The sequence below is a fragment of the Musa acuminata genome, chromosome BXJ1-4 (assembly GCF_036884655.1).
Source record: "Musa acuminata AAA Group cultivar baxijiao chromosome BXJ1-4, Cavendish_Baxijiao_AAA, whole genome shotgun sequence".
Taxonomy (NCBI): Eukaryota; Viridiplantae; Streptophyta; class Magnoliopsida; order Zingiberales; family Musaceae; genus Musa; species Musa acuminata.
This window is the reverse complement of record NC_088330.1, coordinates 5,513,123-5,539,171: the sequence shown is the minus strand read 5'-3', so window position 1 is coordinate 5,539,171 and position 26,049 is coordinate 5,513,123. Positions and strand designations below refer to the sequence as shown.

Genomic DNA, 26,049 nt, shown 5'->3' with positions numbered 1-26,049 from the left:
CATATGTAGAGCGGTGAAAGGGCAATGGTTTACTGTGAGCCGAATGTGGCCTTTCTTTGTTGGGCCTATGACACATTCGTCTATTACACCAATTTCCTCGTGACTCGTCACATCCGCTAAGTCAATTGTGCTGCTTACCACTGTCTCTTTGTTGATTATCACATCGCCGACATAGGTCTGCCCCCTTTGTGCTTCTTGTGATCCCAATTTTACTATCTCCCCTTCATACTTTGTGACCTCCTCATCCTTTAGCTCTTACTTTTTCACCTCCAAGTCCACGACGATACCTCGGGCGAAGAAGCTTGTAGATCCTCGGTAGACAACCATGAAGTAGTGACATGAGGTGGTTAAGGAGATGGTGGAGGTTGTCCTGCTAGGTTGGAGTTGGAGGATGGGGTTACGGTGTGATGTCAACACAGATGAAGAGAGGCGAAAAGAGTCGCTCGATATCTACATCAGTACCGACACAGATGCAAGCAATGCCACTCTATATCTACATCAGCGACAACATAGTTGTTGAGCGACATCAATACAAATGAAGAGCATCGGTATCTATGTCATCATCTTCCTCTTCTCCCTTTACCTTAACTCTCGTCGCTCTTCCTCCTTATCCATAATAGTCATTCGTAGCCTCCAATGACACAATTGAAAACGTAACTGGGATATTAAAATTATCCTTTTATTTATTTATTATATTTTTATTGATAAAACCGATAACGTTAGGATAAATAGATCTGAATATTTTTATTTTTATAATTATAAAATTTTAAAATAAAAAAATATTAAAAAATCTAAAATAAAGATAATATGTAATTAGCCCCTAATACATAGAAGAAGTCAGGATGTCAATTCTGCGTCTAAATGTGATCCCTCTTGGGACCCTTTAGCAAACGAAGCAAGTCAGTAGACACACTGATTGCCTTCCGTAAAGATACGTCATAATACTCTCCACTCGACGAATAAATAGAGTAGAAAAAATTCTCGCAAAAACACAGTTAAAAAGGAACCATACAATCCATTCCGCAACGATTACCATAATGAGTTTATTTACTACACCCAGCGAAAGACTACACATCCTTTGACTGTCATAAGTATATTCGCCCAAGAATTGTCATCCTTTCGTGGTTTTGCATTTATTTGGTTTGTGTACAGAGTGACTATAAATAAATATCTGGGGAACGAGTGTCTTTGGGGCCAATTAGCGCAAGTCACATCCCACACACCACAGAGAGAGAGAGAGAGAGAGAGAGAGGGACAAAGAGCATCTTATCTCTTTGGTGGAAGAGTGACGACCACAGAGCAGAATGTAGCTTGATGTTGAGAGTGCACTCCAAGAACCATGTGTTGCCTGCTTTATGGACTTTGGTAAGATGAACTATCGTCAAGGTGTTCAGCCACCATCTCTATTGTACTTCACCACCTGATTTAGTACTTTATATTCTTTCGAAACCTAATTAACAGTAGTACAATTTGACTTAGAAAAATCCAATGCCCAAATTAGACGAAACAAAGCATCACAGTTGTTACCGTATATTTTAGTTGTTTGACACGTCTACCCGTTATTTGATAGGGAATCAAAAATTACATTAGAGGTATATGATAAAGATTTCTTCGACACTTAAATTAGTTTAGTCGGGAGATAAAAATATAAATTAGTATTCTTAGATGATCCAAAGGAGGCACATGATGATTATTAAATTGAAATAAAAAATTATTATATGAAATCATCGATCGTTATTATTTGATTGTGAAGACTCATAATAAATCATCAAGCATTATAATTATGATATGATGGCTCTCATGTATCTAGATATACTTTTATATCACTTTTTCTTTTATCTATATTATTCGAGATAAATATATTTTTCTCTGATTACGTTGACACACAAATTGGTGAGTTAGAATTTTTTTTTTAATTTTTTATTTAAATTAAAAAGTAAATAAAAATAAAAATAATCTATATTATTATCGGATCGATGATATCTAATCAAATTCTCTTATATTATTATTTTTATCTATTATTATCGGATCTTCGTTAAGAATGAATTAGTATCGAATCCATAGGATAGGATGATATCTAATCGAATGCTCTTATATTATTTTTTTTATCTATGTTATTCAAGATAAATATATTTTTCTCTCACACATAAATAGGTGAGTTAGCATTTTTTTAATTAAAAAGTAAAAAAAAAAAAAGAGTAGTCCAAGTTGAGATCAGATTTTGAATTAATATGATGATAGTCCAAGAAATCACTTTTGTTTAAACATATTCAATCAACATTTGGATGGGATGGGATGCAATCAACCTTTGATGAGCAACCATTGTGATCCAACCAGACTCGGACTGGGTGGCAGGAGATGTGCCAGGAATCGACACTATTAAAAGTGCTACTCACCCTCTGATCTTGACCACTTCCTACTCCTCCAATCGTTTTCAGCCACCAATGATGCCATACACTCACTCATATCACTGCACGAGAATTGTTCCTCTTTTTACTGTTTTAGGGTTTGGCTGACCCAATTGCACGAGAATCTTCGTCTATCACCATCAAAACTGTTGTGTTAGGTCTGGAATAGACCACATATCCACTAATATCTCTAAAAAAGCAAGGATGGCTGACCAATGAGAGAACATGAAAGTTAAGTAGAATAGTTCTTCTTCTTTTATTTATTTATTTATTTATTTATTTATAGTGTTTGTTTTCGAGAAGGGATAGTTGATTATGAGTCTTGCTGCAATGCCTTTATCAGAGGACACTTTTTTATTGAGAATTTATCAAAGCCATACTCTTTGATAAATAGGTAAATGTGTCATTTATTATTTAGGTTTATATATAATTTTATATTTAATCGAATCAAACTAAATTGGACTACTCTGATATTCCATCTTTTTTTTTTCATCTTCTCCGTCGTCACATTTTTACTTGTCGACCCTCGTAATCTCTCTATCATCATTACAAGATGAGGAAGAAGAGAAAAGGATAGGAAAAGAACATGAGTCGAAAGAAAAGAGAGGAGGAGAGGATGAGGGGGTAAAATTCTTGTCACATTTAAAAAATAATAATAATTGGAATAGAAGAGTAAAATTGAGATTAAAAAAAATATCTCTCCCCCTAATTTTTTGATAAAGGAATGTTATCAGTTAGAAAGTAAGTAGTGGAGGCTTCCTTAGGTAAATTATCATTCTTTTTTAGTATTTTTTAATAAATATTGAAACAACACATATTTTTAATGTCATCTTTCCTATCTTAGAAAATAATTCTATTAAAACGATCTTTGCAATTTAAAACGGCAAACCAGGAGATGCAGAAAAAGTCCATTCCAGTGGTTGATTAGGTGGGCGGCCGACGCTTCCACCACCTCCTGCTTTGTCCTCTCCAAACCCAATAAAATGCTCTCCCAAGTAGATGATCGACTAACATTAGAAGCGATCACTACCTACTTGAAGGCCACCTCTCGATGTTATTTCGTCGAACAGTTGGATGCTACCGAACAAAGAGAGAAAAACTCATGCGCGCACACTAGCGATGATTTCGTCGAGATACCGAACTATCGTGGACGACGCCCCGTTCGTGTCTCCTGAACGCTGCTGCTTGTTCCGCACACCAACTGTTCGACGAATAGCGCAGACCACGGCGTTGCTTTCGGACGATGTCGTCTTACGTAGGCGGCGAACTCTTCATTTTAATTTCCGATGGCGTGGAGGCGATGTGAGTTGCCGCCCCTTTTGAGCTCTCCCAGCGAGCGAAGCTACAAAAAGGTCGCCCGTGGATGCCCAACGCTGTTTTCAAACCTCTGACCATGAATAAAGTATGGTGGAAAAAGCAAAGATGCAAAGCTGAAAAGTTAGCTACGCAACATGCACGCTTTCAGTGCCATGATAAGAATTTTGCTTCCAGTCAGCTCTGTCGATCGATTGAACTCTGGTGGATCAAGTGTTCATAAAACCCAATTTGACAGCATACGAAAGAAGCAATTTTGATTGATGACACACCAAAACCAGAGGTTTTTTGCGACCGGCAAGTATCTTACAGTCCCCCCCAAAGCCCCCCACCACCCACACACATTAACCCCGTCATCGTAACCTGGAAGCCAGCATTCACACCAGACACCACAGACCCCGATCCAGACTCTGATTGGTTCATTCACAGTGAAGAGAGACCAAAATGGTTCGCTTCTGTACGGGAAAAATGTAATCTTTGCCATGTTACCGATCACGAATTACCTCGCCGGGGCCGGCGTCGCCCCACCGTCCTGCCGCTGTTCCCGCAGGTACCCGAGAAGCATCTCCGCCTGTGTTTAACATTGTGTACAACCACAGACAGCGATGTGAGTCTCTTTCGGAGTGTTGAATGGAAGAAGAGAAGATTGAGGATGATGAAGGCGGTGTGCCGTCGGGAGGAAAGCGGAGGAGGGAGGGTGGAGCGTACCTTTTGCTTGGCACGCGAGGAGCCGGACTGCGAGAGCGCTACGAGCGGTGGGATGGCGCCCTCGCGGACGAGGAGGCCACGGTTGTGGGCGCTGTCGGCGCAGAGCTGGAGCAGAACGTGCACCGCGAACTCCTTCCCACGCGCCGGGCCCGCTTCGATGGCCTCCACGAGCATCGGAATCCCCCCAGCCGCAACGACCGCCTCCCTCCCCTCCGGTATCGCCGCCAGGCTACCCAGCACCACCAGCGACTTCTCCGTCGTGCCCCCGCCGCGCTCGCCCACCAGCTCTAACAGCGGGGGGACCGCCCCCGCGCTCACCGCCCGCTCCTTGTTCCGCCGCGCCGAGCACAGCTTGTACAGCGTCGTGAGAGCGTCCTTCTTCCCCCGGCTCGTCCCGCCGACTAGCAGCGCCACCAGCGGTGGGATCGCCCCGCACGCTCCGATGGTCGCCCGGTTTTCCTCGATCATCGAAAGGCTCAGCAGCGCGCACGCCGCGTTCTGCTTGGCCACCGCAGTCCCCGTGCGCAGCGCGTAAACCAGCGGCTTGATCGCCCCCGCCGCCGTGATGGGGCCCTTGTTCGCCTCCTCCAGGGAGAGGTTCAGCAGCGCCGTCACAGCGCTCTCCTGCGCCGCCGGGTCTGTGCTCTTCAGCAGCGGCACAAGAGGCGGGATACCCCCCGAAGCTCCGATCAGCGCCCGGAAGTCCGACCGGTGCTTCGCCAGGAGCCGAATCCCCGCCGCCGCCGCGCGCTTCACCTCCGGCGATGGCGACCCAAGTCCCTCCACGCACGCCTTCACCGCCGGCTCCACGCTCTCGACCGAAGCGCTCTCGAGCATCTCCGACGACGACGACGACGGCGAACCAAACCCCATCACGAGTGCCTCGATGTCGACCGGCCCGGACGTCGCAGGGCTCGGGGGCACCTCCGTCAGGGGTATGGACGCCAGCCGCTGGAGCTCCCCGGAGATGTCGGAGTTGAAGCTGGAGTAGTCGGAGAAGTCCCGCGACAGCTCTAACAGCTCGGCTGCCGACTCGGTGGAGGAGGCAGCAGACTTGGCGTCGGAAGGCCGGGGGGGTCCAACGGCGAGCTCCCGGAGCTGGAAGTCGACGACGGAGTCGGTCAGGTTCTCGGACACGGCGCCGGACCGCGCGGACGGGGACGCGACGGGGGGCGGATCATTCCGAAAGAGATTGGAGCGGATGGTGCGCATGGATCGGCCCAGGGAGCGCTGGATCCTGGCGGAGGAGGCGCATGGGCTCTGGGAGGAGTCGGCCAGAGAGACCATGGTGATCGACCACCGATGGCAGATGCAACCACCGCCGGAAGAGTGGAGACGGATCAGGAGTTGAGGTGAAGAGGACTGGCAAACGAATCCATGGAAGGCGAAGAGCTCGAGCTCGGAGAGGGAGGGATGAATGCTTTGATTCGTTTGGTGAGGGGGCGTAATAATTCTTGAGGGCACGCTCGGGGACAAGAATCGGGGGGCCTCGTGGGGCTCGGGAGCACGGCCGGTCTTGGAGCGAGCGCTATGAAATGAGCGCCTCGTCGTCCTTTCTCGGTACAGGGAGATGATAAAAGAGAGCCCACGGAGGGGGAGGCGTCGCGACGGGGCGTTGTTGGATGGATGAATGGGTCGACGGATGGACGACGCGTGGCGAGTCGTGGGTGGGGTTGGATTTGGCGGGCGGCCGAGTCCGTATCAGCGTGCCTGGTTCGACTACAGCTGGCATATTGGCACGCGCCCTTTATTTGACGGGCTGATGACGAGGGCTGATCGCAGCCGTTGGCATCGGCATCTTTATCGTGACAGCGGTTCAACCACTACGCTATATTGGGCCATGCAGCACCTTGCTAAGGCCCAATTGGGTCCGGCCCATTTCTCGATCAGATTGCAATGATCTTCTACAGGCCCTCACGAGATTACGGAGACAGACCGATTCCTTGAGGAGTGTAGATGATGTCTTCAGATGCCACTCACTTGAGAAACACTCAAGTCCAAACAGATGGCTATCATGCTTACTTAGAAAACTTGAATTGTATCAGATTTCATAATGAGACAAAAAAAGAGTCAGTCAGACAGATAACAAGCATATAACAAAAATTTCTTCCCAGGTCTTCAATAATACTTGCAGGACCAAAATTGGAAAAAGACGAGGTTTCTCTAATATGTGCCTAGGACCAAAAAATGGAAGTGCAACAACAAATTCCAAACAATAGTCTACATCCTAGTGGCATTCTGGTTGTGACTTTGCAAATAACAAGGAAAAGTGCTTCAAGTTTCCCATTTCATAATAAGTTGCTGAGTAGTTTTTACCTCTGGGAAGTGCACTAATCTTTCTTCGCTCGAGTTCGTGCAGCCCTTGCTGTGCTCGAGCGTTCTGACTGGGAAAATAGAATGAAGATGTGCATAACTATTACGACCAGTAATAGTGCCGCTGTTGATATCGCGACTCCTTTCCACGTCGACAGGAGCTCTGACCACTTGAAGAATCTGAATACACCATATGATAGCACACAAGACCAAAATGCAAACACCTGGAGGATCCACGTTGTTTAGAGAACACGAAAAATCATATGCAGTGATTTTTTCAGAATTAAATGTCGATTTATTCAACCCATGCAAATTTATAACTTGCATATTAGAGAAGTGTGAACAATTATGGTAAAATGAAATGTAAACAGATGAAAAAAAAAAAAAAAGGATAAGCAATCAAGCAGGAAGACATGAATATGGAGTTGCAGAACTCTTCTATCAGCAGTGGTTTTCATGTTAGTGGTTTCACCATAGATCTCTTCTAGACTATTGAGTATGGAGTGAAGTCAATATTTCAAACTGCAGCATGCTTAAAGTATGATTGCAGAACAAACTGCATTTAACAGCCAGAACTTGATGTCTAAAATAGCCTTTTAACTCATTTATGAAGAAAAGATATTTCTGATTGAATTTTGTATTGCTTGTACTTCCAGAAACTTGTAAAGAAGCCTCGATGACATACCAGCAAGGACTTTAAAGGTCGACCAATTTGTCTTTGTTCAACGCCAAATGTGCCCTCTGATATATAATTATCTAGTAAAGCATCCTGTCCAATAGAAGCAAGAGAACAAATTGGTTGATAACATATGGGAAATCAAATCATAAAGAAGCAGCAGGAACATTGCACATCTTGCCCTGCAATCAAACAGAAGCTTTTAAACCTAACAGTAAGCGCAGAGAAGAAAAGTGACATGCCTTAGCTACAAATAAGTTTTTACACCATTGTGCTACTCCATCATCTGTTTCAGGCATATCAGCCATAGCATGCCGTTTTATGAGGACATGTACCTGTGTTTAAAGTAGGCATTAGAATATAGCACTGCAAAATGCTAATGCAAACTGCAAACATGGTTTTTATTCTCTTCCATCATCCACTAGTGAATTTAAACGAACAAACATCAGAAGAATATATTGCCCATTAAACAAACACAAACACAACGCTTAAAAAAAGCTCATCATAGAGTAATCTGATACCATAATCTTATGGACTTACACCAAATTAAGATAAGAAGATTCCCGCATAACATATCATGTAGGAATAAAATGACAGCAACCTGTGGAATTTGTAAATGACCCTATAGAAGTCAGATAAGACAAACATGAACTAGAAGCTCCTAGAAGGCCGATCAATTAACAAAACTTATTCAAATAAGTATAGGGATCCAGAGCAAAGTTGATCGTAACATCTTTCCCAAACTCTATTAAACTGCTTGACTGATTTGCATATACTTTTTCCAAATACATGTTCAAGACACTTCTTAGTTCTTGTAAGTGCTTTCTGCTTAAGAATGTCATGATCCAGGCAACACTGCCCAGAATAAAGTAACAAATTTCTCATAAGGGTGCTAATGGTAGTATGATTACTGCTAACAAAACCTGAATCTAAACAAAATGCATAACATGAAGTTTGATAGAATGATATCATCCTATTCTCAGCACCATCATCCTCATGATTTCTTACAATAATAACAAAGTAGATACCTGATGCAAAATGAGTAACATTTTGCAAAATTTATTCACACGACGAAATGCATTAACTAAAGATGAAAATCTGCAGTCACTAAATGATATGGATTTAGAGAAGTGCAAAAAAATTTATAGCAAGAGTGCCTGATGAAATTTTGGCTTGTTGCAAAACTTAATATAGAATCAATTTCATGATGTCATTATTAAGGGTTCATTTAAATTAAAATATCCAGAAGCTAGTCAATCCTCATTGCAAAGCAAATCGTACTCGGAATAAAGATCTCAAATACTTGACAGGATACTCGCCACTTTAAAACTAAAACGACACTTGCTGTATTCTCTGGTTTATTACTCACTTTCAACACTTGATATTTCACTAAAAATCAGAGTCAAACTGAGAAAGTGCATATAAAAACATAATAAAACAACTTATTGCACCAAACTGGTGGCACAATAGAAAAAATATATCAAATTAATGCATAAATCCACAAAAAACCTTAATTCATAATATTATATCAGGTCAGTCTTCTTTAGCTTACTACCATACTACTCTAAACTGTTGGTTTAGAAAAAGTGACCACACAATATGCTAAAGGGTGTACATAGTGCACGACGTTCCTATTAATGTGGGATATGGGGAGGGCCAATATATGCCGTCTTACTAAATAGAGAGCTCCTTATTTAGATAGCCTGTTTCCATGAGGGCACACAGTATGCTGAAGTTGAAATATATAACAATAACATGATTTTCTGCCTCATGATTCTGGGGACCAAAAGAGGAAGTCAAAATTACAGGGAAAGAAATTGAAATCCTCACTCAAATGATCATATAGTAACTTCCATAATCTTTTCCAAACAGTGACCACATAAGAGATCAAACAAACATTTGTAAAACACAACATGCACTTTAAAGACATTACAAACTAGTCAACATGCAGATGGCACAAATTTGTATTAAAAAATTGATGTGTCCCCAAATACCAAATAGTTCTAATATCATGCATACCAGACAAGATCAATCATAAAATTGCACACACACACACACACATATCTATGAAAGATATGTGTCTCTTACATAATATCTATAATCTTTATTTTTATCCTTCAAACTCAATGTAAAAATCTATGATTTTATATTTTGTGTGAATTCAAAGAAAAAATAAACATAAATTAGTGTCCAAGTGCAACAATACAAACAAACAATTTCATAGAGTAAGCATATATAAAAGCAAACAATAGGAAGATTTTGCTAATAGACACAATACATAATAAGCAAGACTTGCAAATAGAAAACATAAATTAAGAGAATATTACAGCAATTCAAAAAAAAAATCCAATGCTTAGTTGCTTACAACTGAAGATTGCCCTTTCAGAATTCTGAGCATTGTTGGTGAAGGTTGATCAGCTGGAATAGCCACTGTTACATCGTATATGGCAGGAACAAAAGGCCGCATGATATTTACAGCTGAAACAAAACCCTGAAATTCAGATTCAAGGCATCAATACATATTCATCAAAGTCAGAGAAATTCTTCAAATATAGAATGCTCTTATGAGAACATTGTATTGTGGAAATCTCATAGAAAATATTGTGTTTGATTGTTACTCCACTTTGATTAGGTGATGACACTAGTCTAACATAACGCAACCTACATAACAAACATTACTGTCAACAAAAAAAATCAACCTTAGTACGTGGAATCAGAACATTTCTTGGAGTTGGCAGACCCTGTGAAGCTGCATATTCTTGTGCCGCTAAAAGTTTTGCTGGAGTAAAGCGTGTCCCCTCAACAAAAAGTGCCAGCCAAAACGGTCTAGGAAAATCCTTTAATCTTTGCAGACCCAACTGTGTTTTATGATTATTACAAAGAATTAGAAACACAGATTCAATTACAGTGGAATATAAGAATTCAGGCCAGCAATTAATATAGGTGCCTTCATATTACAAGACCACAATCACATGTGGGTACCATGAAGATTTGGCCATGCATAGCATTAAAATCCCACCAGCACAGCATGCGCTGGCTTGCAGAGGTCTGCACTATTCAGCAAGGGAATAATACCTTCAATGTGGTCTCATCCTTGGCCCAGCTTCTTTCCAGGAAGAGATATTCAGCAAACCACATTGACCAACCAATAACCTGGAAAAATAGTCGCATGACCAATAATCAGAATAATTATATTAGGATTGACATAGGTGAGCCATGTACAGGGTAAAAGTACATCACCATGACGACTTGAATAACTATTCCAAACTTGTCATGCCAAAGCTAGAATCAACTTTCTGTCATATCTATGAATCCGCATGTATCTTACAATATGGCAAATATAGTATCGAAATAAAACAATAATTTAGCCAAGAATTTAAATCTCATTCCAATAACAGTTTTGGCAATTGGTTGGACCAGTAAGGTACCAGAATTCTGGACAATATACCAATCTATACCTGTCTAGCATCTCCTAAAATAAAAATAAAAGAATTTGAATACCAATTGGTACCGACCTATATGGTTTGCTACTAATCCTTGATCAGACCGGTATATACCAGTCAACAAGTGCCGGTCCAACCGTTATTTGAAACCTTGAATTTAACATACTTCCTTGCAGCATGATTGTCATAGGGTGCATAATATGAAAATAAATATTGAATAGCAAAGCAAGCAGATGTTACGCAATCTAAAATGACTTAGTAAAAACTATCTAGGATAGATAAATAATGAAGAATGTTCAACCTCCAAATATTAAGTAGCTAAACACAACCAGAATGTGTTGGTAGGAATAAAAGCAAAGATCAGCCTCGGAACATAAAAGAGGACGTAACAGAATTGTTTTATTGATTGACAAAACAGAATAAAGCATATATAATTATACTCACTGGAAGGAACTTCGATGACTTCTTCATCACAGCTAACGCACTACCAAGACAACCTGAACGCTGAGGTAGACAATTAAATAACCACATGAACAAGGAGAAGATACAGATGAGTCTATGGACTACTGCTTTCTCGCATGCATGAGACATTGCAAATTGCAACCAGTAAAGGCAACATGATGGCCTTAAATATCATACCCCAACGAGTTCACTGTACATTTCTGTCTACCATGAAAATAAAAGTATATGCACCTGAGCTAAAATCCATCCAACAAGCCAATCAATATCGCTTCTGTGATTTGAAATCACAAGTGCATGCTCTTCACCTGTATTTCCCTCATATAAGTTCAAGACAAGAACTGACTTTATATTTTGAGGTTAAACAACTATAACACTCAACATTGATCATAGAAAAGCATTTGTAATTAGAATTTTTAAGTTCAATCCTTACCCATTGATTCAAATGTCTTGGAATCGGCATATACCTGAATCTGCAACCATGAAATAGAGCACATATATATTTTTTTACAAAGAAAAGATAGATGCATTAGGAAACATTTCATCAGTTCCATGCAGGAGTCTTTAAGATAATAAATATAACTACTACTATAAACTAACATGACAATTTGCACAAATTAAATCCACCATGACTCCACTAAACAAACTCAAGATATAGGAGCTTGTTGCAGCAGTACTCATAGCCAACAAACAATTATGTTGTTAATGTTCTATAACCCAGAGCATTTTGTGTTGCAACTCAATTAAAGCAAAGATAAGAAGCCTGAAATTCATACATTTACAAGTATATAAGAGGAGCAAGCACGCAGACAGTAAGCTGGCATGGTATGGTAACTTACATCTTGTCACAATTTCAGCAACATAACAAGGCCACAAAGTACAGGTGTGAAAAAAATCATAATATTGAAAATTTCCCTTTTACTACCTGAAAAGGGAGTGATGCTAGGAATTCCTAACATCTTCACAGATATAGATTTTGAAAGCTTGACCAACTTTATTCCTCAAATCAATTGACTGGAGGAAGAAAAGCCCAAATCATCAGAGGTAGAGTGATTCTGATAAAAATGAAGTTCACTATTCATTAATATTCAAAAACAATTATTAAACAATTTTTGTGTAGTATATAATATGGATTAACCAAAACAACTTTTTGAAAGTCTCCTCTATTCTAGATCCACTTCTTTACTGCTACCTCTATAAGTAGAAACAGTCAATATCTTGCTTGAGATGGCAAAACCATGTGTATATAGCACTCTTAACTATGACTCTCTGAACACCTTTACAATGCCACCACTGGCTCAAGTTTCCAGTCAGCTGCCTGAAATTTTGGATTCAAGTTCCAGAGGTACAAATGAAACTTCTAATATCTCATTATCCATAACTTGGAACTTATGAGATTCCAAAGATACACAGGATTTCAGTAAAATGCAACATTGGATCAAAGTTGGTTCCCAACTTGGGACTATTGGGGAAATCCTGAAATTTCAAATCTCCCTGACAATCGGAGCCTAAAAACTACAATAAATTCAATGGGAGCACAATACATCATGCAGACCAGACATTGAACAAGCTCTACAACGGCCAAAAGAATCAACAAATGCAATGGGATCTAAGAACACTTAAGGATTACCTTAACACCAGCCCACCAATCAACAAGCCAAACAAGCTGGAGCCACAGTAACTCAGCCAGCACTCTATTAATCCTCCTATAAAGACTTTTGGAAAAAAGCCGTATTGTAATAAAACAGACAGCCTGCAGGGATAAAAACAAGGATCGGAAAATGAGCACGGTTGCGGAAAATTTTGAACACCCCAAAGTTAAAATCTTTAGGAAATCTACACAAATATAAACCTCACCACCAGCAATAAGCAGATCGGAAAGAAAAAAGGCGAGAAGATTAAAAATGAAGAAAAATGTAAATTTTAAAAGAATAAGCCACTCGGATCATGATCGTTGAGAAGGAAACATTAAAACCTAAAAGAACCGACCAAATCAGCGACATCATATCCGAGAGAGTTCCACCGGAGCCCCAACGCGCACGGGTTCAAACAAGAAACCCAAGAAACAGAAAGAAAACCGGGCCGCTCCATGCCCTCTATTCTTCGCCACGTCTGGCGGCGTACCTGAACGACGTTCACGATCAACCCCGATAGTAGGAAGAGGAGGCCGAAGGGGACGACCATTAGCGCCGCGGAGACCGCCATGGCCGAGATCCAGCGAGAGGAGGAGCAGCAACTACTGAAAGGAATAGGATTTGGGGCCTTCTTTTCCCCCTTTCCACTTCTTTGCCAGCTTACGGTCCTCGGCGCTCCCTCTCCGTGCGCTACATAAACGCGCGTCCCCAAGTTCCGGATGCCTCAAAATAAAAGGAAAAAGAAAAAAAGAAAAACAAAGGAAATGAAAGAAAAAAAAAACACGGAGAATTATATAGGAAAACAAATCGAGACACGGTTCTCAATTGTTTGCCAGGTGGCGTGTGATTTGCGGCCTGCCGACCCATTTGGCCCGTTGGAGAACGGTGGGACCCCACTCGGGGGTTTATATCCAATAAATTTATCGGATGCAAATAATTAATAACAGTCATGAAAGAGTATATGATACTTATGCACGCATATATATCATCGGGTGCGGGAGTTATATAAAGGACAATGAATCATCAACTAAATCTTAAATCATAATTCCAATAAAGAGATAATTCTGTACCGGCGTACGGTCCCTCGCTGTATCGTGTATACATACGTTTGTCACGTGAGACGACGTCGAAGTTTCACCATTGCGGCCGCTTGACTCATGAAGCACGTGACCGACACATCCACCAAAGGCTCGCCGCCTGCCACGTTCGACGCCCGTGGTTTGCCGACCGTGGAAAGAGGTGGCCTCTGGGCTTTAGGATTCGTGTGAGGAATTTGATGTTCCGTCGACTGCATTCTCATCCAACGGCAGCGAACCGTGACTGTTAAGAATTATTTTTGTAAATTATACCAAAAATTAAAAGGAAATTAAACGCTTGCAATTGATAATGATTTCTACATCACAAAAAAGAAGAGAGATCGTTCGATCTGATGGACATCGATGTGAATTAAAATTTCGATATCATATTCCAATGATCAACTGATCTACTTAATGTGTATTATTTTGCTTTGGATCAGCACGCCCGATCCCCAGATGATCCGCAAAGTAATCAATAAATAAAAGTCACGGTGGGACCCGCGAGTGGACCCAGATCTCCAACGGTCGAAAACTTCGCACCGGCAGCAACGTTCCACTCCGACGGACTCGATAGGGTTCCAAGGCAACCCAAAAGCCCTCCTTATTAACGACTCTCTTGTTTAGAGAGTTCTTTGTCGTGCGTCTCCATCCCCTGCTTCTCTCTTCCCCGTTCCTTTCAGGTTGGAAGCGGTTCCTTCCTCTCTCAACGCACGCTTCATTGCAGCCGTCGAACAGCGAGGGATGGAGCCGGCCAACATCGACTGGAAGAACATCGAGTCGAGGTCTGTCCGCGACGAGGCCTACGAGAACATCAACGCCCCCAAGTGGCTCGATCTCGCCGCTCCCGACGCGTCACCCGTAGACGACGACGCCTGGTTCTGCAGACCAGGTACGTCAGTTACTATCCCAAGGAACCGCTTCCCTTTCCCTCTCCGTAGCTCAAGAACTCGAGCTTCTTGAACATTTCCATTCTTTCTTTCTTTGTTTCCAGATTGCAAGCACCCGAAAACCGCCGAAGATTTCAAGCTTTTGGCGACACCTAACCCCAAGGTTCGAGCGAATCCTCCGATTCTTCCTTTTTTCCTTTTCTTTAGATGTTTCGGTATGATTGTTCCTTAAAGTTCGGTTGATTGGAACGAAACTAGGCGAAGCTGATGCGGTCGAGCTCGGAGAGACTGCCTCTCGGTGAGAGGAACGGCACTCGTAGGTAATGAAATGTTGATCTAAACAAAAGCTCAGATCTTGCTGTTGAATTCTTTGTTTTTTTATTACTTCCGATGATGTTGGAGTGAAAGCGGCTTGTTTTCTTTTTCGTTTGATTGGTTCGGTCTTCTAGAGACGAGAACAACCTGAAGAGAAGAGCAGGGATCGCTGCTCCATTGCTGCCGGTATCTCCTCACAAGCCAAAAGCCGCCGCTTCAAAGAAGTTCAGAGAGGATCTTGAAAACCAAGACCCGAATCAGTCGACACCGCAACGTCCAAGCCGCCCGCTCGGTGCTCCGAAGAGGTGTAACACTGCGAAAGAGATGATCAAGTCGAGCGCCGAGAAGAAGGTCGAGGAGCAGAGGGAGGAACCCAAGCAAAAGAAGGCCCAACCCCGGCTGAAGAGCACATTGTCTGCCAGCAATCTTTTCTCCGGGAAGGATATCTTGAATCAGATCTCCGAGTTCTACCACGAGATCAAGAAGATGGCGATCGGACGCGGGAGGACTCCAGCAGAAGAGACCAAGAAGGAGGTCAAGAAGGTTGCCGACATCGTTCCCGAAGCAGAGGATACGAAGCTACTGACTCCAAAGTAATTTTCAAGTATTGAGCTCATCTTCCAAATAAAATTTGCTTTTTTCTGTTCTCTTCTTCTCATAGGATTGTCTGCAGGAAAGACGATGCATCAGTGAAGAAAAGCAGCAAAATGGCTGTGAGGATTGAGATCGAGAAATCAACAGCACTCAAAGAAGTAAGAGCTTATCCTCCAACGCCGCAGCGGTTCACTTCACCGTCGATTCGCAGTACAAGGAATCCAAAGGCCACTGCCACAGGCAGATCCCCTCTCAACAAGCCTCCGAAATCAGCAACTCTGGTAAGTGTCACAACCTCTGTAACCATCTACTAAAAGTTAACACTGAGAGCATGCAAGTAAGCACAGAATTTGAAGAACATGATCTATAGAATGATACTTCTGCCACCTCAGGTTGCTGCATGTGGTGAACTGTATGGTGTAAACTACATGTAGATATTCTTGGGCCTCTAATTTTGGAAAGAGTAAGTAATATTACCTTTTGGAAATGATTGAGCAGCAGAAGGTGATCCAGCAGGAGATGGAGCAAGACAAAGAGGAGAAGACAGCAAGATTACCTGTGAAGGGTGAAGATTGCAACAGAGCTGCTGCTGTTGCTGCTGATACTGATACTGAAGAAGGGAGTTCAGCTGATTTGTTTTGGTTCTTAAAGCCTTGCACTTATCTGGTAAAGTAGCTCTGATGGAGCTTTCCAAAGAGACTACTATGGTCACTGTCCATGTTTCTGTTAAGTCCTTTGATTCATTTAATTATATAGGGTAAAGAATTGCATTCAGCCTGTAGCAGAATAAACATGTGAACTTACAAGTGTAATTAATTATGTGCATGTGATCTAAATGATACCTGAGATCAAGTTCTTTTTCTCTGTTTTCTGTGTCTACTTTTCAGAGGGGTGTTCTGAACTCAAACTATCAATATAGTGAAATAGCTGGAATTTCAGGTCTCATTATTTGGTACATTAAAGATCTATAATACAACTCATTAATTATACAAAAAAGAGTAAGCTATCTTGATCTGAGCTACAATTTTTTGGGGGGCACAACGTCAGTCCATGTGCAATGTAAGGTAAACAAAAGGAATTGCTACTTGAGTAATGAGAGCTCCGTTTGAGTAGTATTTCCCTTTGATCAACAAAAACATTGCACCTTAAATTGTTGAATCAGTGTTCCACCCTCTTTTGTCAAGAGAAAAAGGAATTGAAAGCCTGATCAACTCCAAAGGAAGGTCCATGGTCCTGTACCTGTCCCTATTCTGTAGAAATTGAAGAATCTTATTAGAACACTGGACAAATCTAAGCATGCCATGCACCATGCAATGGTTGATGCTGAAAGCTATAACATCATAGCTCATCATCTGAAGTTAGACCTAAGGAAAACTGTGCAAATGTGCAATATTATATCTGGTAGATAACTGCATGGCATTTGGAAACATGTTGGACTTCATATTTTTATCTCCAGAACTGGTAATACATACAAAACTTGAAGTAGATCTCTTTTACTATGTAAGATAGATTGATAAAGAAAACTGCATGGCATTTGGAAACATATTGGACTTCATATTTTTTTCTCCAGAACTGGTAATACATACAAAACTTGAAGTAGATCTCTTTTACTAGTCCTACCATGTAAAAAGGTGTTGTTTTCATGTTTCCTTCAGAGAATATGGATTTTTCCTGCCTTACCTTCCACATTTTCAAGATTGAAGAAGGTGGCCACTTGACTTCTCCTTTTTGCTAAATTTCCTTGAAATGAAGCAAGATTTCATTTTCAAGTGTGAGAAAATTTCTCTAACATGCCTGTGGTGAGACTAAGCAAGTTCAGATATGAACATTCCTCCAACATTGCAGCAGTAATTTACTAAGCAGTATAAAAGCATAACTTATTCCTGCTAAAGTTCAATGATGAACCAAATAAGACCATCATGAAGTTAATTATCATGCTTAGTATGCTAACATGATGCAGCCGTTGACTCAAGTTGCAGAATTAAGATAGCTTATGCAGCACTGCAGAGCACATATAGGTGGAGATTATCTGATTGATAATACAAATTTATACAGAGATCTAACATGTCAAAGCATGACCAATAAATTCATAAAGCGTCTAAGAATTACCTCCAGAAACCTGCCAACATCCGCAAACTCATGTAGATCGTTAGAGCTATCCAGATACCGACGAAACCATGACTAGAGGATAGGATGATCAAAAATACAATGCTGACTATTGCCACCAGGACCTGAGATGTTTTATAATGAGATCTTGTTGGACTCGAAAATTGACAAGTACAGTGCAAATTTATCTGTTTTCCAATATCATCATTCTATTTGAAATACCATGGAATACGCAGCGTATGCAAAATCTGATGCTCCATAGTTGATGCCGTCGAATACAAAGGCTAAGGCATTCATCGGTTGAGTAAGCGCCACAAACTGAACAGAGATAAACATGAATTAAGTAGAGAATGGAATCAAGAAGTTCTTTCGTAACTATTGTTTTTGGTGGAGCAGAGTAGTTAGCTTCAGAACAAGTGCACCAACAACTAATGCAAAAGAACACTCTTTTATGTCTTCCAAGAATGTGCAACTTAGATACCGGGATTCCAACGTGAACAAGTTGTAGCACTTTGGCATCCTTGGTGAACAATTTCGATGCAAACTGTAAGCCAATTCCGAGTATGAAGCACAGCAACAGCCCCAGAACCATACCCCACTGCAAAGCTAGTGCAGGTTAGTCTTTTTGTTGCTATGAAATTGTAACTAATGAACGTCAAGGGCAGAGATCAATTTAATTATTGATTGGAAAATATACTTGAAGAACACGTGAAGCAGCAGATGTTGCCCCAGAATGATCCCTTCTGGCAAATGCACTCGCAAGTATTGCCTGCAAAGTTCCTGACATATCTCAACTTATACTGGAATGAGCACGAGGGACTAACATGCTCTGAAGGTACATAATTGGTGCAGTAATCTGCCAAGTTATCTTAGATAGCAGACCGGAAGCCTTCATGTTAAGTTATGCAATGATCCACAAGTTGCTTTATCGGTGTGTTCTTCCAGAAAATATGGTGAAAAGATCTGATAGGACATGACATCAACTGATTCTTCTAGTTTGTGTTTTGGCTCAAGAGGAACATGTCATTGGTGCATCTGAAACATGTATTATCTTTATGAAGAGGAAACAAAAGGTGCGATGCATATTAGTGACAGTGGACATACTGTGTTTGCAGAAACGAAAATGAGTGTTGGGGTTAATGACCATGCCAAGGATTAAATAGAAGGTACCATAATGATCCTATAACATCAATGTGATCTGACTTGCTACCAGTCAATAATATATTGTGATGTGTTTTTCATGAAAACACTATCATAATTGTTATCAATAACGTTACATGAAAGTAGATAGAAGTAGGATTACCAACTCTTTTCTTATTGCCATCTGACATAAGGAATTGCCATAAAACAATCAAGCAAGCAATTGCTTCCTAACCTGTCCAGCAACCGCCAGGCCATCAGCAAGAAGAGAAGTCGCCAACCAAATCTGCAAACATATCTGGAATGCAGCCATAGGGACTGATCCCTGCCGTGCAGCCATCGATGCTGCTAGTGTCACACAGAACGTCACAGCGATAACCCGTACAAGCAATAGAAGACCTGAAACCAGCACAGATTAATATCTTGTAGCTCTGAAAACACCAATAGTATGGACAGGAATAAATTGACATATCGGAGCCTTCAACATCCTAAAGGAAGCAGCATATCATGCTAATTACTTATTTGACATCCTGCCTAGGAAAAGTATAAGTCAAATTCTAAGAAGCAACCAAATCATGGCAGAAAAGATACTTATTCACGTATGTGAAATGCATGATCTCACTATTCCTTAAATGCGGCTTTCTACTGAAACAAGTGCCACTGATTTATTTTGTGTAGCAGAAAAAAGACACAAGATAGCCAGCAGTGGCTTTAGAGATACAGTTGACAAATGTACAGGATACATAAAGAAAAGTATGATATTAAACATGATATGTTTATTCAAGGAACTACTTACCATCTCTTAGGAACCGACCAAACTGCAGATTTTTTATACTGGGAGGCAAGACATCGACTTGTCTCAGTAATTTCCACAAAAGCATTAATGCAATTAAATATCTGCAGAATATAATGAAACAAAAAATAGGATGATATTAATGTTTCTTCGATGACAGAGGAAGCTGGGTAAACTTACCAGCACTCTGCACAAGTGTAGAGAGCAACAAGATGGTACTTACTGAGAAATAACATGAGCAATCGCGGCACCACTAACGCCTAATCGAAACAAGAATATGAATATTGGATCCAAGATTATATTGGCTGCATCTCCAGCCACTGGGTCAGTCAAGAAGACACAATATTAGTTGATCATTCAAGAAACAAAACTAACAGCTGAGAAGTTCCAGCAATATATTTCTTTACAGAACTAGTAGTTTGCCGAAATAATGAATGCCAAAAATCAGCTGCTTCACACCAAATGACGATTATGAATGCATGAATAATTTTTTTATGGGCTTGCCTTATGCTTGTGATATCCATTGATCATGAAAAATTAAACCAAATTGGTTATGATCAATTGTGAGACAGGTTTCACAGTGGTGAGAATTTATTTTAAGCATCAATGAACATCCATATAAACCATGAGCAAGACATTTATAAGTTATAGCACAACCAAACCTACTTATAAGTTGTCATACCAGTGGCATAAAGAGGAGTTTCTGTGTCCCTGATTCCACGAAAAACTCCTTGCATAGCCAAAGACAATAGAACAGCAGGGGCGCCAAGAGATCGCAATGTTAAGTACTCACATGCTGGTGTCAACATAGGAGAATCCTATCAACAAATATGCACTGTTATTGTATAGGCACAGTTCTTATCAAATAAATTTGGAATGAAATGCAAAAGTATCAGCATATAAAAATAATAATAATAATAATAATAATAATAATAATAACAATAAAGTTTACAATGGAGTATCGCTAAGTCATGCATAAAAACTACATATCTCGAGATATATGATGTTAGAAATTAGAACTAAAAAAACAGTATTTATCAGACTTTTTCAGAGCCTCAACCATGGATAACTCCAACTCAACTGTTGTTTCCAACTACATTATGGGAATCTTCATGATATATGATTTTTCTATCAGATGTCACTGCTCATTCACAAGGATAAACTTTTCCAGTCCTTTATGTCCGAGTATACAATAAGCACATTCTAGATCAGTACAATAACTGCATTCACAATTAATATGTTGGAAACAACTGTGAGCTTCATGTTTTCCCTTTAAGCATTCATTTTTTAGGCAATTGCTCAGAATCAGTGAATTTTTAGTGTGTGTGCATATAATACATATATATAATATTCTCTCAAAAATGATGGGGCACAAATTCTATCAATCCAAAGAAATAATAAAATATTCAGTTGAAGATTCACTTGTCTCAGCATTTATAACTATAGTTCATCTATAAGTGTTCCATGCACAAAAATGGAGTAATTTGGAATGGTCCTATAACATGGATGCTCAGAGATACTCTTTCCTGCCTTGATAGTTTGGCATAAATATTATGAGACATATTTGATTAATTAAAGTCAAAGTGAAGTTAAATTATTTGATCTGTCATTTCTTTTGGTTTTCTCATCAGAAGAATCTAAATGACTTGTTAAACAATTCAATTCTGGAGTTATATTAAGTTTAATTGATATTAAAATGTATTGCCTCAAAACATGATAGCAATTTCCACTACAGAACAATATATATGTGTTAAACTGTCGGATATGTAAACCAGTTATCTTAGATTTAGCCATTACATAGATTCATTGCCACAGAAACCCCATACATGCACGATAGCAAAAAAGAGAAAAAAAAGGAATGTGGGTGCAGCCGAACAAATCTAAATAATCTTTTCGACTATTACAATTAAAAAGGACATATCTAGTGGACGAAACTCCCATCAATACAGGATCTAAGGAGAGTCAATGTACATAGCCTTATTTTTAAGTGACCATTTCTAACTATGTTAATCAAAATAGTTTTTGTTACTACATTTCGTGGTCACACCGATACACCGTTATCATGTAAAAATAGAAGTTTGTTGCCCAAAATTATATTAATAACCACTATTCACATTTAGACAACATTCCAGCTTGATGAGAATAAATACTAACTTGCTGGCAAACTTTTCAAAGCTATCATGATTTTTTGCCATCTTAAAACCAATCAATGAAAAGATGATAACTTGGTCATGAAGCAGGCAACTTACAGAAGAGAAGAACAGATGCTTACATGTTTCACACCCATAAAGATCAAAATGGGTTTTGCTCCAAAATTCAGAAATAGTGTTTCGAGAACACCAAGTACACTACCAACTAATAACGCTGAAGAGGCTGATGGGATCCGTTTGCGGTTCTCAACTTCAGTCATAGTAGCAGATTTCTTCGATGAGAAAGGCGAGGTATACTCATGTTCATCATGATCTGAAAATAAAATTGTAGGCAATGCATCAACCCTGAGGTAACTCTGATGTAAATTTTGTGAAACTTTGTGTTCTATTTTAGCAAGAAGATGCATGATTCGGAAGAGACCAAACACTTGACATCACCTACCAGTGCAAGGCATCAATTCTTTCATTTCACTATCCTCAGAAAAAGACCCCTGGCATTCTCCACTTTCAGGATCTCCACTTGCTATTTTGCTGGTGGCATCTTCCTCAGCAACAAAGGATGTCGTGACACTGACAATAGGAAAGATAGCAATTCTTGATACTTGATTGAACACTGCAATAGACACGCCTACAGCTGCAAGCTCCACTGGACCTGTAAAAAGATTGACGAAAATGTGAACTTAATACTTAATATCCTCATGGACATAATTACATCATAAAAACACAACAAACAGCACGAATGTTGTTTGCACTGATCATCAGTTGAGACTATGGAGATATTTTGGACGGTATCAACCAACCAATTCTCTTATAACTAAGAGGTCAGAAGAACCATATAGCACAAACTGAAGAACAAGATAACTCTTATATATATATATATGAGAAAGACCAATAGCACTCAAGGACTCCTTCAGTAACAATCTTGATCAATTTGCAGTTTGAGTCCATAGACCTAACTGTCAAATCTGGTCTTTTAGTTTTATTTGTTTTTTATATATCGATGTCTCATTTTGGGAGTATAGTATAGTATAATCTTTGCTTTGATTAATGAAACTTTATTTTTATAGCTTGTGTCGATTTTTTTTATTACACTCGATATTCAAGATGCTTGCTCGCTCGATATTAAGTTGCGTGACACCTTATCATTGAGACGTGTCTTAGATTTGTAATATGTCATCTCTGGGAGAGTACGATTCCTCTAGCTATACTGAGTTAATATGTTTTAGCTTTTCTTAGGAATGAGTCGAGTCATTGACCTTGACCTTGGCCTTACGAAGGACTAGGTTGTTAACTCCAATTTCAAGTGTGAGCACCTCTTGTTGAGTTTGAATATTGCCTTCTTATACCTTAGCATCCTTAGGTATGCCTTGACTATGACCTCGCTAATCAAGTTGAGGTCGACTTGAAGTCCCTCCTCGAAAACTCCCTCATCGAAATTATTGATCTAAGGTATCGAAAAAATGATCTCGAGTGGCAAAATAACATGAGTATTGAAAGCTAGGCTAAATGGAGATTCTCTCGAACTGGTCTTGATAATTGTTTGGGAAGCTTGTAAGATGCTAAGTAGCTCACCTATCCAAGTGTCATTGGTATTGATAACCCATTTTTGTAGTCCCTCGAGGATAGTCTAGTTAGTCACCTTAGCCATGTCACTAATATGCGGGTGAGCCCTAAACTAAACTTTAGCTAAATTCAATAGAATTGGAAAAGCTCTTTGGTATTATTGAACCAAGTCATGCTGTTTATGATTATTGATTACAAGATCCCAAAGTGGGTGATGAGGTTCCTCAACATAGAGTTCACAACTTGTTTCTCATGGATGCAACCAACTTAACTTTTACTCATTTTGTAAACTCGAGTAAACTAAGGGTATTAAATCCTCCATCGACTTATGGCTCAAGAGGCATCTGGTGCTTATAAGGGTTGACGTTATGTCGAGTCAAGAAATCTCGATAAGCATAAATAGTGAGAGGACAATCTATAAGCATAAATTTTCTATATATATATATAGACCACAATTATTAAGGAATGACAAGAAAAGATGCACATAAATATCTTACCACGATTATTAAGCAATTGAAGGAAAGATACACATATTTTTTAGTCCACACTTTTTTCTTTTCTAGCCCGCGTTTCTCTTTTTGTCTACTTTCTTCTGGCTTCCCTCCTCTCCCCACAGATACATACTTGCGACACATTCTTACAAGCCTTCCAAAACCTTTAAACAAAGGTACAATTTATCATCTTCCTTTACTCTTTAATTTATCTTTTACATCTGTTTTAGGACTATTTTTGTTCTTGTTTTCTCAGAAATCATATAGCCATCCGATGCCGCTGCTATCGAAGTAGAAAAGAAGAAAGAAAATGACACAACAGATATCGAAGTAAAGAAGAAAGAAATAATTGACAAGAAAAACACTGACCTGTAGATTTCCGCGCTAAGACAAATACACACTAAAATTACAGCATGAAAAGACGGGGCAAATCTCGATAAAATGACATAAACGAAAGCTCGAACTGACCAATGTGACCAATGAAGGCAGTATCGATTAGAGATGCAACGGGATCAGCCATCAGCGCAAGTGCCGCAGGGAAGGCGATCCTCATGATCTCCATCCCAAGCTCATCCAATCTAAAAGCATGCCTGTGTCGTGCATTGATAACCAAGAACAGACAACCGATAAGACGGAATCCAACGAATTGAAATATTGGAAGAAGTTCCCAAAGAGAAGTGAAATCCGCACCTCGCGTCCTTGAATAAAACTCGGAGAGGAGAAGTCATCGACGAGGTGGCAGCCTATCACACAACACAAAGATGCCATCGTTTAACGAGAAACAAGCAGTTGTAAGACAGAATAGCTCATGCGCGGGAGCTCAATTGGATCTACGCATGCAACTAAGGTAGTGTGGGAACGAGAAAGGGATCAACAGTTAATCTGAAGCAAACAAAAACAAGTGTTTTCCGGTAGACCTTCAGAAAACCGCGGTATGCCAAGTCTCGTATTCCTTCTGGATAGAGAAACTTCGTTGTTTCTTTGGCTCTTTGTAGCGACAGCTTCTCCCGAGGAGCAGGGGTCCTGCGAGGCGCTGCAAGAAAAGGAAGCTGTCTTCTGGGGGAGGCAGAGGGAATGAACCGGACTCAGGTATACCTCGCCTTCTTTTTCCAGGAAGGCTCGTTCTAAGTTATACCGCTGCGAAAGCTTCGTAAGTCGCGACATGGCCACACGCCACTACAGTTGAAGACTACGAATAGATGCCTCACAGCATTCATTATATGATACATAGTTATTACGACCAAAAACTTTCCTAAAATAGTCCTGTTTTTTAATCTCTTTTTTCCCCGCAAAGAGAATTCTACTTTTTTGTTTTTTGTTTTTGTTTTTGTTTTCTTTCTTTCTTTCCTCCCTTTCGAATCAAATCTAAATGAAGCGTGGTATTGGATAGGTTAAGTTAACATTAGATCCGTCTAACAAGAAAAAATCAAATAATACTAATATATATGTATTTAAAAATAAAATTAAAATAAATAATAATAATATAGTATTAAATAAATCAATAAATGTTAAATATCAATTTAAAAAATTATTATATTTTCAGAAAATATTGTGAATGACTAAAAAAATAAATAACTATTTTTTTTTCTATTTTTAAGTCTTTGTAATGTATATGTTCACTTATTTCAACCATTAAATGGTTTTATATTATTCTTTCAATTTTATCCAATCTAAGGTGAATTAAAGAACACTTTGAACTAAAAATCACTTGCATATTATCAGAAATGATTCTTTAAAATTTTGAAGACTTTTTTTTTAAGATTTGAGTTACACTTTTTATTTTAATTTTATTATATATTTTTAATTTTTATTCAAAACCAATGTAATTCAACCCCTATTCTTAAAGAAAAAAAAAGAAACCTTGGAAATGAATTACAATTGTCAAAACTTCTATTGTTCTTTTCATCATTAAAAAAAACCTTAAAAACTCATTTCCTAATTTTTAGGATTTATGTCCTTTATATAAAAAGTATTTCTAT

The 26,049-nt window shown here is 39.7% G+C and overlaps 4 protein-coding genes across 7 annotated transcripts; 1 reads left to right on the top strand and 3 right to left on the bottom strand.

The window, feature by feature from the left end:
* Positions 1 to 3,878: 3,878 nt before the first annotated feature.
* Positions 3,879 to 6,312, bottom strand: LOC103980812 (U-box domain-containing protein 4). Its single transcript, XM_009397322.3, has 2 exons — positions 4,431 to 6,312; positions 3,879 to 4,293 (listed from the first exon to the last, which is right to left on the bottom strand). Exons 1-2 carry the CDS (start codon positions 5,715 to 5,717, stop codon positions 4,222 to 4,224), a joined length of 1,359 nt encoding a protein of 452 aa, XP_009395597.3. The 5' UTR covers positions 5,718 to 6,312; the 3' UTR covers positions 3,879 to 4,221.
* A 195-nt stretch (positions 6,313 to 6,507) lies between these two features.
* Positions 6,508 to 13,693, bottom strand: LOC103980811 (1-acyl-sn-glycerol-3-phosphate acyltransferase PLS1). The gene is made up of 11 exons (XM_009397321.3): positions 13,446 to 13,693; positions 12,952 to 13,074; positions 11,755 to 11,794; positions 11,556 to 11,629; positions 11,307 to 11,366; positions 10,495 to 10,572; positions 10,119 to 10,277; positions 9,785 to 9,910; positions 7,662 to 7,754; positions 7,429 to 7,512; positions 6,508 to 6,967 (listed from the first exon to the last, which is right to left on the bottom strand). The coding sequence occupies exons 1-11, from the start codon at positions 13,524 to 13,526 to the stop codon at positions 6,761 to 6,763; spliced, it is 1,125 nt and encodes a 374-aa protein (XP_009395596.2). The 5' UTR covers positions 13,527 to 13,693; the 3' UTR covers positions 6,508 to 6,760.
* A 961-nt stretch (positions 13,694 to 14,654) lies between these two features.
* Positions 14,655 to 16,691, top strand: LOC135643437 (uncharacterized). Of its 3 annotated transcripts, none has more exons than XM_065160394.1 (6): positions 14,655 to 14,920; positions 15,023 to 15,081; positions 15,177 to 15,238; positions 15,368 to 15,826; positions 15,907 to 16,108; positions 16,329 to 16,691. In XM_065160394.1, the coding sequence occupies exons 1-6, from the start codon at positions 14,773 to 14,775 to the stop codon at positions 16,500 to 16,502; spliced, it is 1,104 nt and encodes a 367-aa protein (XP_065016466.1). In that variant the 5' UTR covers positions 14,655 to 14,772; the 3' UTR covers positions 16,503 to 16,691. The 3 variants fall into 3 exon arrangements, with proteins under 3 accessions (XP_065016466.1, XP_065016457.1, XP_065016472.1); XM_065160385.1 differs by having other exon boundaries at positions 16,326 to 16,691; XM_065160400.1 differs by having other exon boundaries at positions 16,220 to 16,358.
* Positions 16,692 to 16,721: 30 nt separating this feature from the next.
* LOC135643432 (protein DETOXIFICATION 42-like) lies at positions 16,722 to 25,147 on the bottom strand. 2 transcript variants are annotated; one of them, XM_065160370.1, is made up of 15 exons: positions 24,988 to 25,147; positions 24,761 to 24,813; positions 24,539 to 24,660; positions 22,459 to 22,668; positions 22,139 to 22,329; positions 20,549 to 20,684; positions 20,090 to 20,186; positions 19,870 to 19,970; positions 19,309 to 19,472; positions 18,631 to 18,702; positions 18,415 to 18,531; positions 18,156 to 18,251; positions 17,937 to 18,058; positions 17,508 to 17,621; positions 16,722 to 17,077 (listed from the first exon to the last, which is right to left on the bottom strand). In XM_065160370.1, exons 2-14 carry the CDS (start codon positions 24,796 to 24,798, stop codon positions 17,519 to 17,521), a joined length of 1,569 nt encoding a protein of 522 aa, XP_065016442.1. In that variant the 5' UTR covers positions 24,799 to 24,813; positions 24,988 to 25,147; the 3' UTR covers positions 16,722 to 17,077; positions 17,508 to 17,518. The 2 variants fall into 2 exon arrangements, with proteins under 2 accessions (XP_065016442.1, XP_065016447.1); XM_065160375.1 differs by lacking the exon at positions 17,508 to 17,621 and having other exon boundaries at positions 24,988 to 25,145.
* Positions 25,148 to 26,049: the final 902 nt, after the last annotated feature.

What these genes read in the sequence shown, in the direction of transcription:
- LOC103980812 (XM_009397322.3), bottom strand. Translation starts at nt 5,717, where the DNA reads ATGGTCTCTCTGGCCGACTCCTCCCAGAGCCCATGCGCCTCCTCCGCC. An exon ending in CCTCGCGTGCCAAGCAAAAG is followed by an intron (nt 4,294 to 4,430) that starts GTACGCTCCACC and finishes TGTTAAACACAG; the next exon opens with GCGGAGATGCTTCTCGGGTA.
- LOC103980811 (XM_009397321.3), bottom strand. Translation starts at nt 13,526, where the DNA reads ATGGCGGTCTCCGCGGCGCTAATGGTCGTCCCCTTCGGCCTCCTCTTC. An exon ending in AGTCATCGAAGTTCCTTCCA is followed by an intron (nt 10,573 to 11,306) that starts GTGAGTATAATT and finishes CTATTTTTCCAG; the next exon opens with GTTATTGGTTGGTCAATGTG. An exon ending in AGGATGAGACCACATTGAAG is followed by an intron (nt 10,278 to 10,494) that starts GTATTATTCCCT and finishes CATAAAACACAG; the next exon opens with TTGGGTCTGCAAAGATTAAA.
- LOC135643437 (XM_065160385.1), top strand. Translation starts at nt 14,773, where the DNA reads ATGGAGCCGGCCAACATCGACTGGAAGAACATCGAGTCGAGGTCTGTC. An exon ending in TGGCGACACCTAACCCCAAG is followed by an intron (nt 15,082 to 15,176) that starts GTTCGAGCGAAT and finishes GAACGAAACTAG; the next exon opens with GCGAAGCTGATGCGGTCGAG. An exon ending in CTCCGAAATCAGCAACTCTG is followed by an intron (nt 16,109 to 16,325) that starts GTAAGTGTCACA and finishes ATGATTGAGCAG; the next exon opens with CAGAAGGTGATCCAGCAGGA.
- LOC135643432 (XM_065160370.1), bottom strand. Translation starts at nt 24,798, where the DNA reads ATGACTTCTCCTCTCCGAGTTTTATTCAAGGACGCGAG. An exon ending in GTTTTATTCAAGGACGCGAG is followed by an intron (nt 24,661 to 24,760) that starts GTGCGGATTTCA and finishes TGCACGACACAG; the next exon opens with GCATGCTTTTAGATTGGATG. An exon ending in TGGTCGGTTCCTAAGAGATG is followed by an intron (nt 19,473 to 19,869) that starts GTAAGTAGTTCC and finishes TGCTGGTTTCAG; the next exon opens with GTCTTCTATTGCTTGTACGG.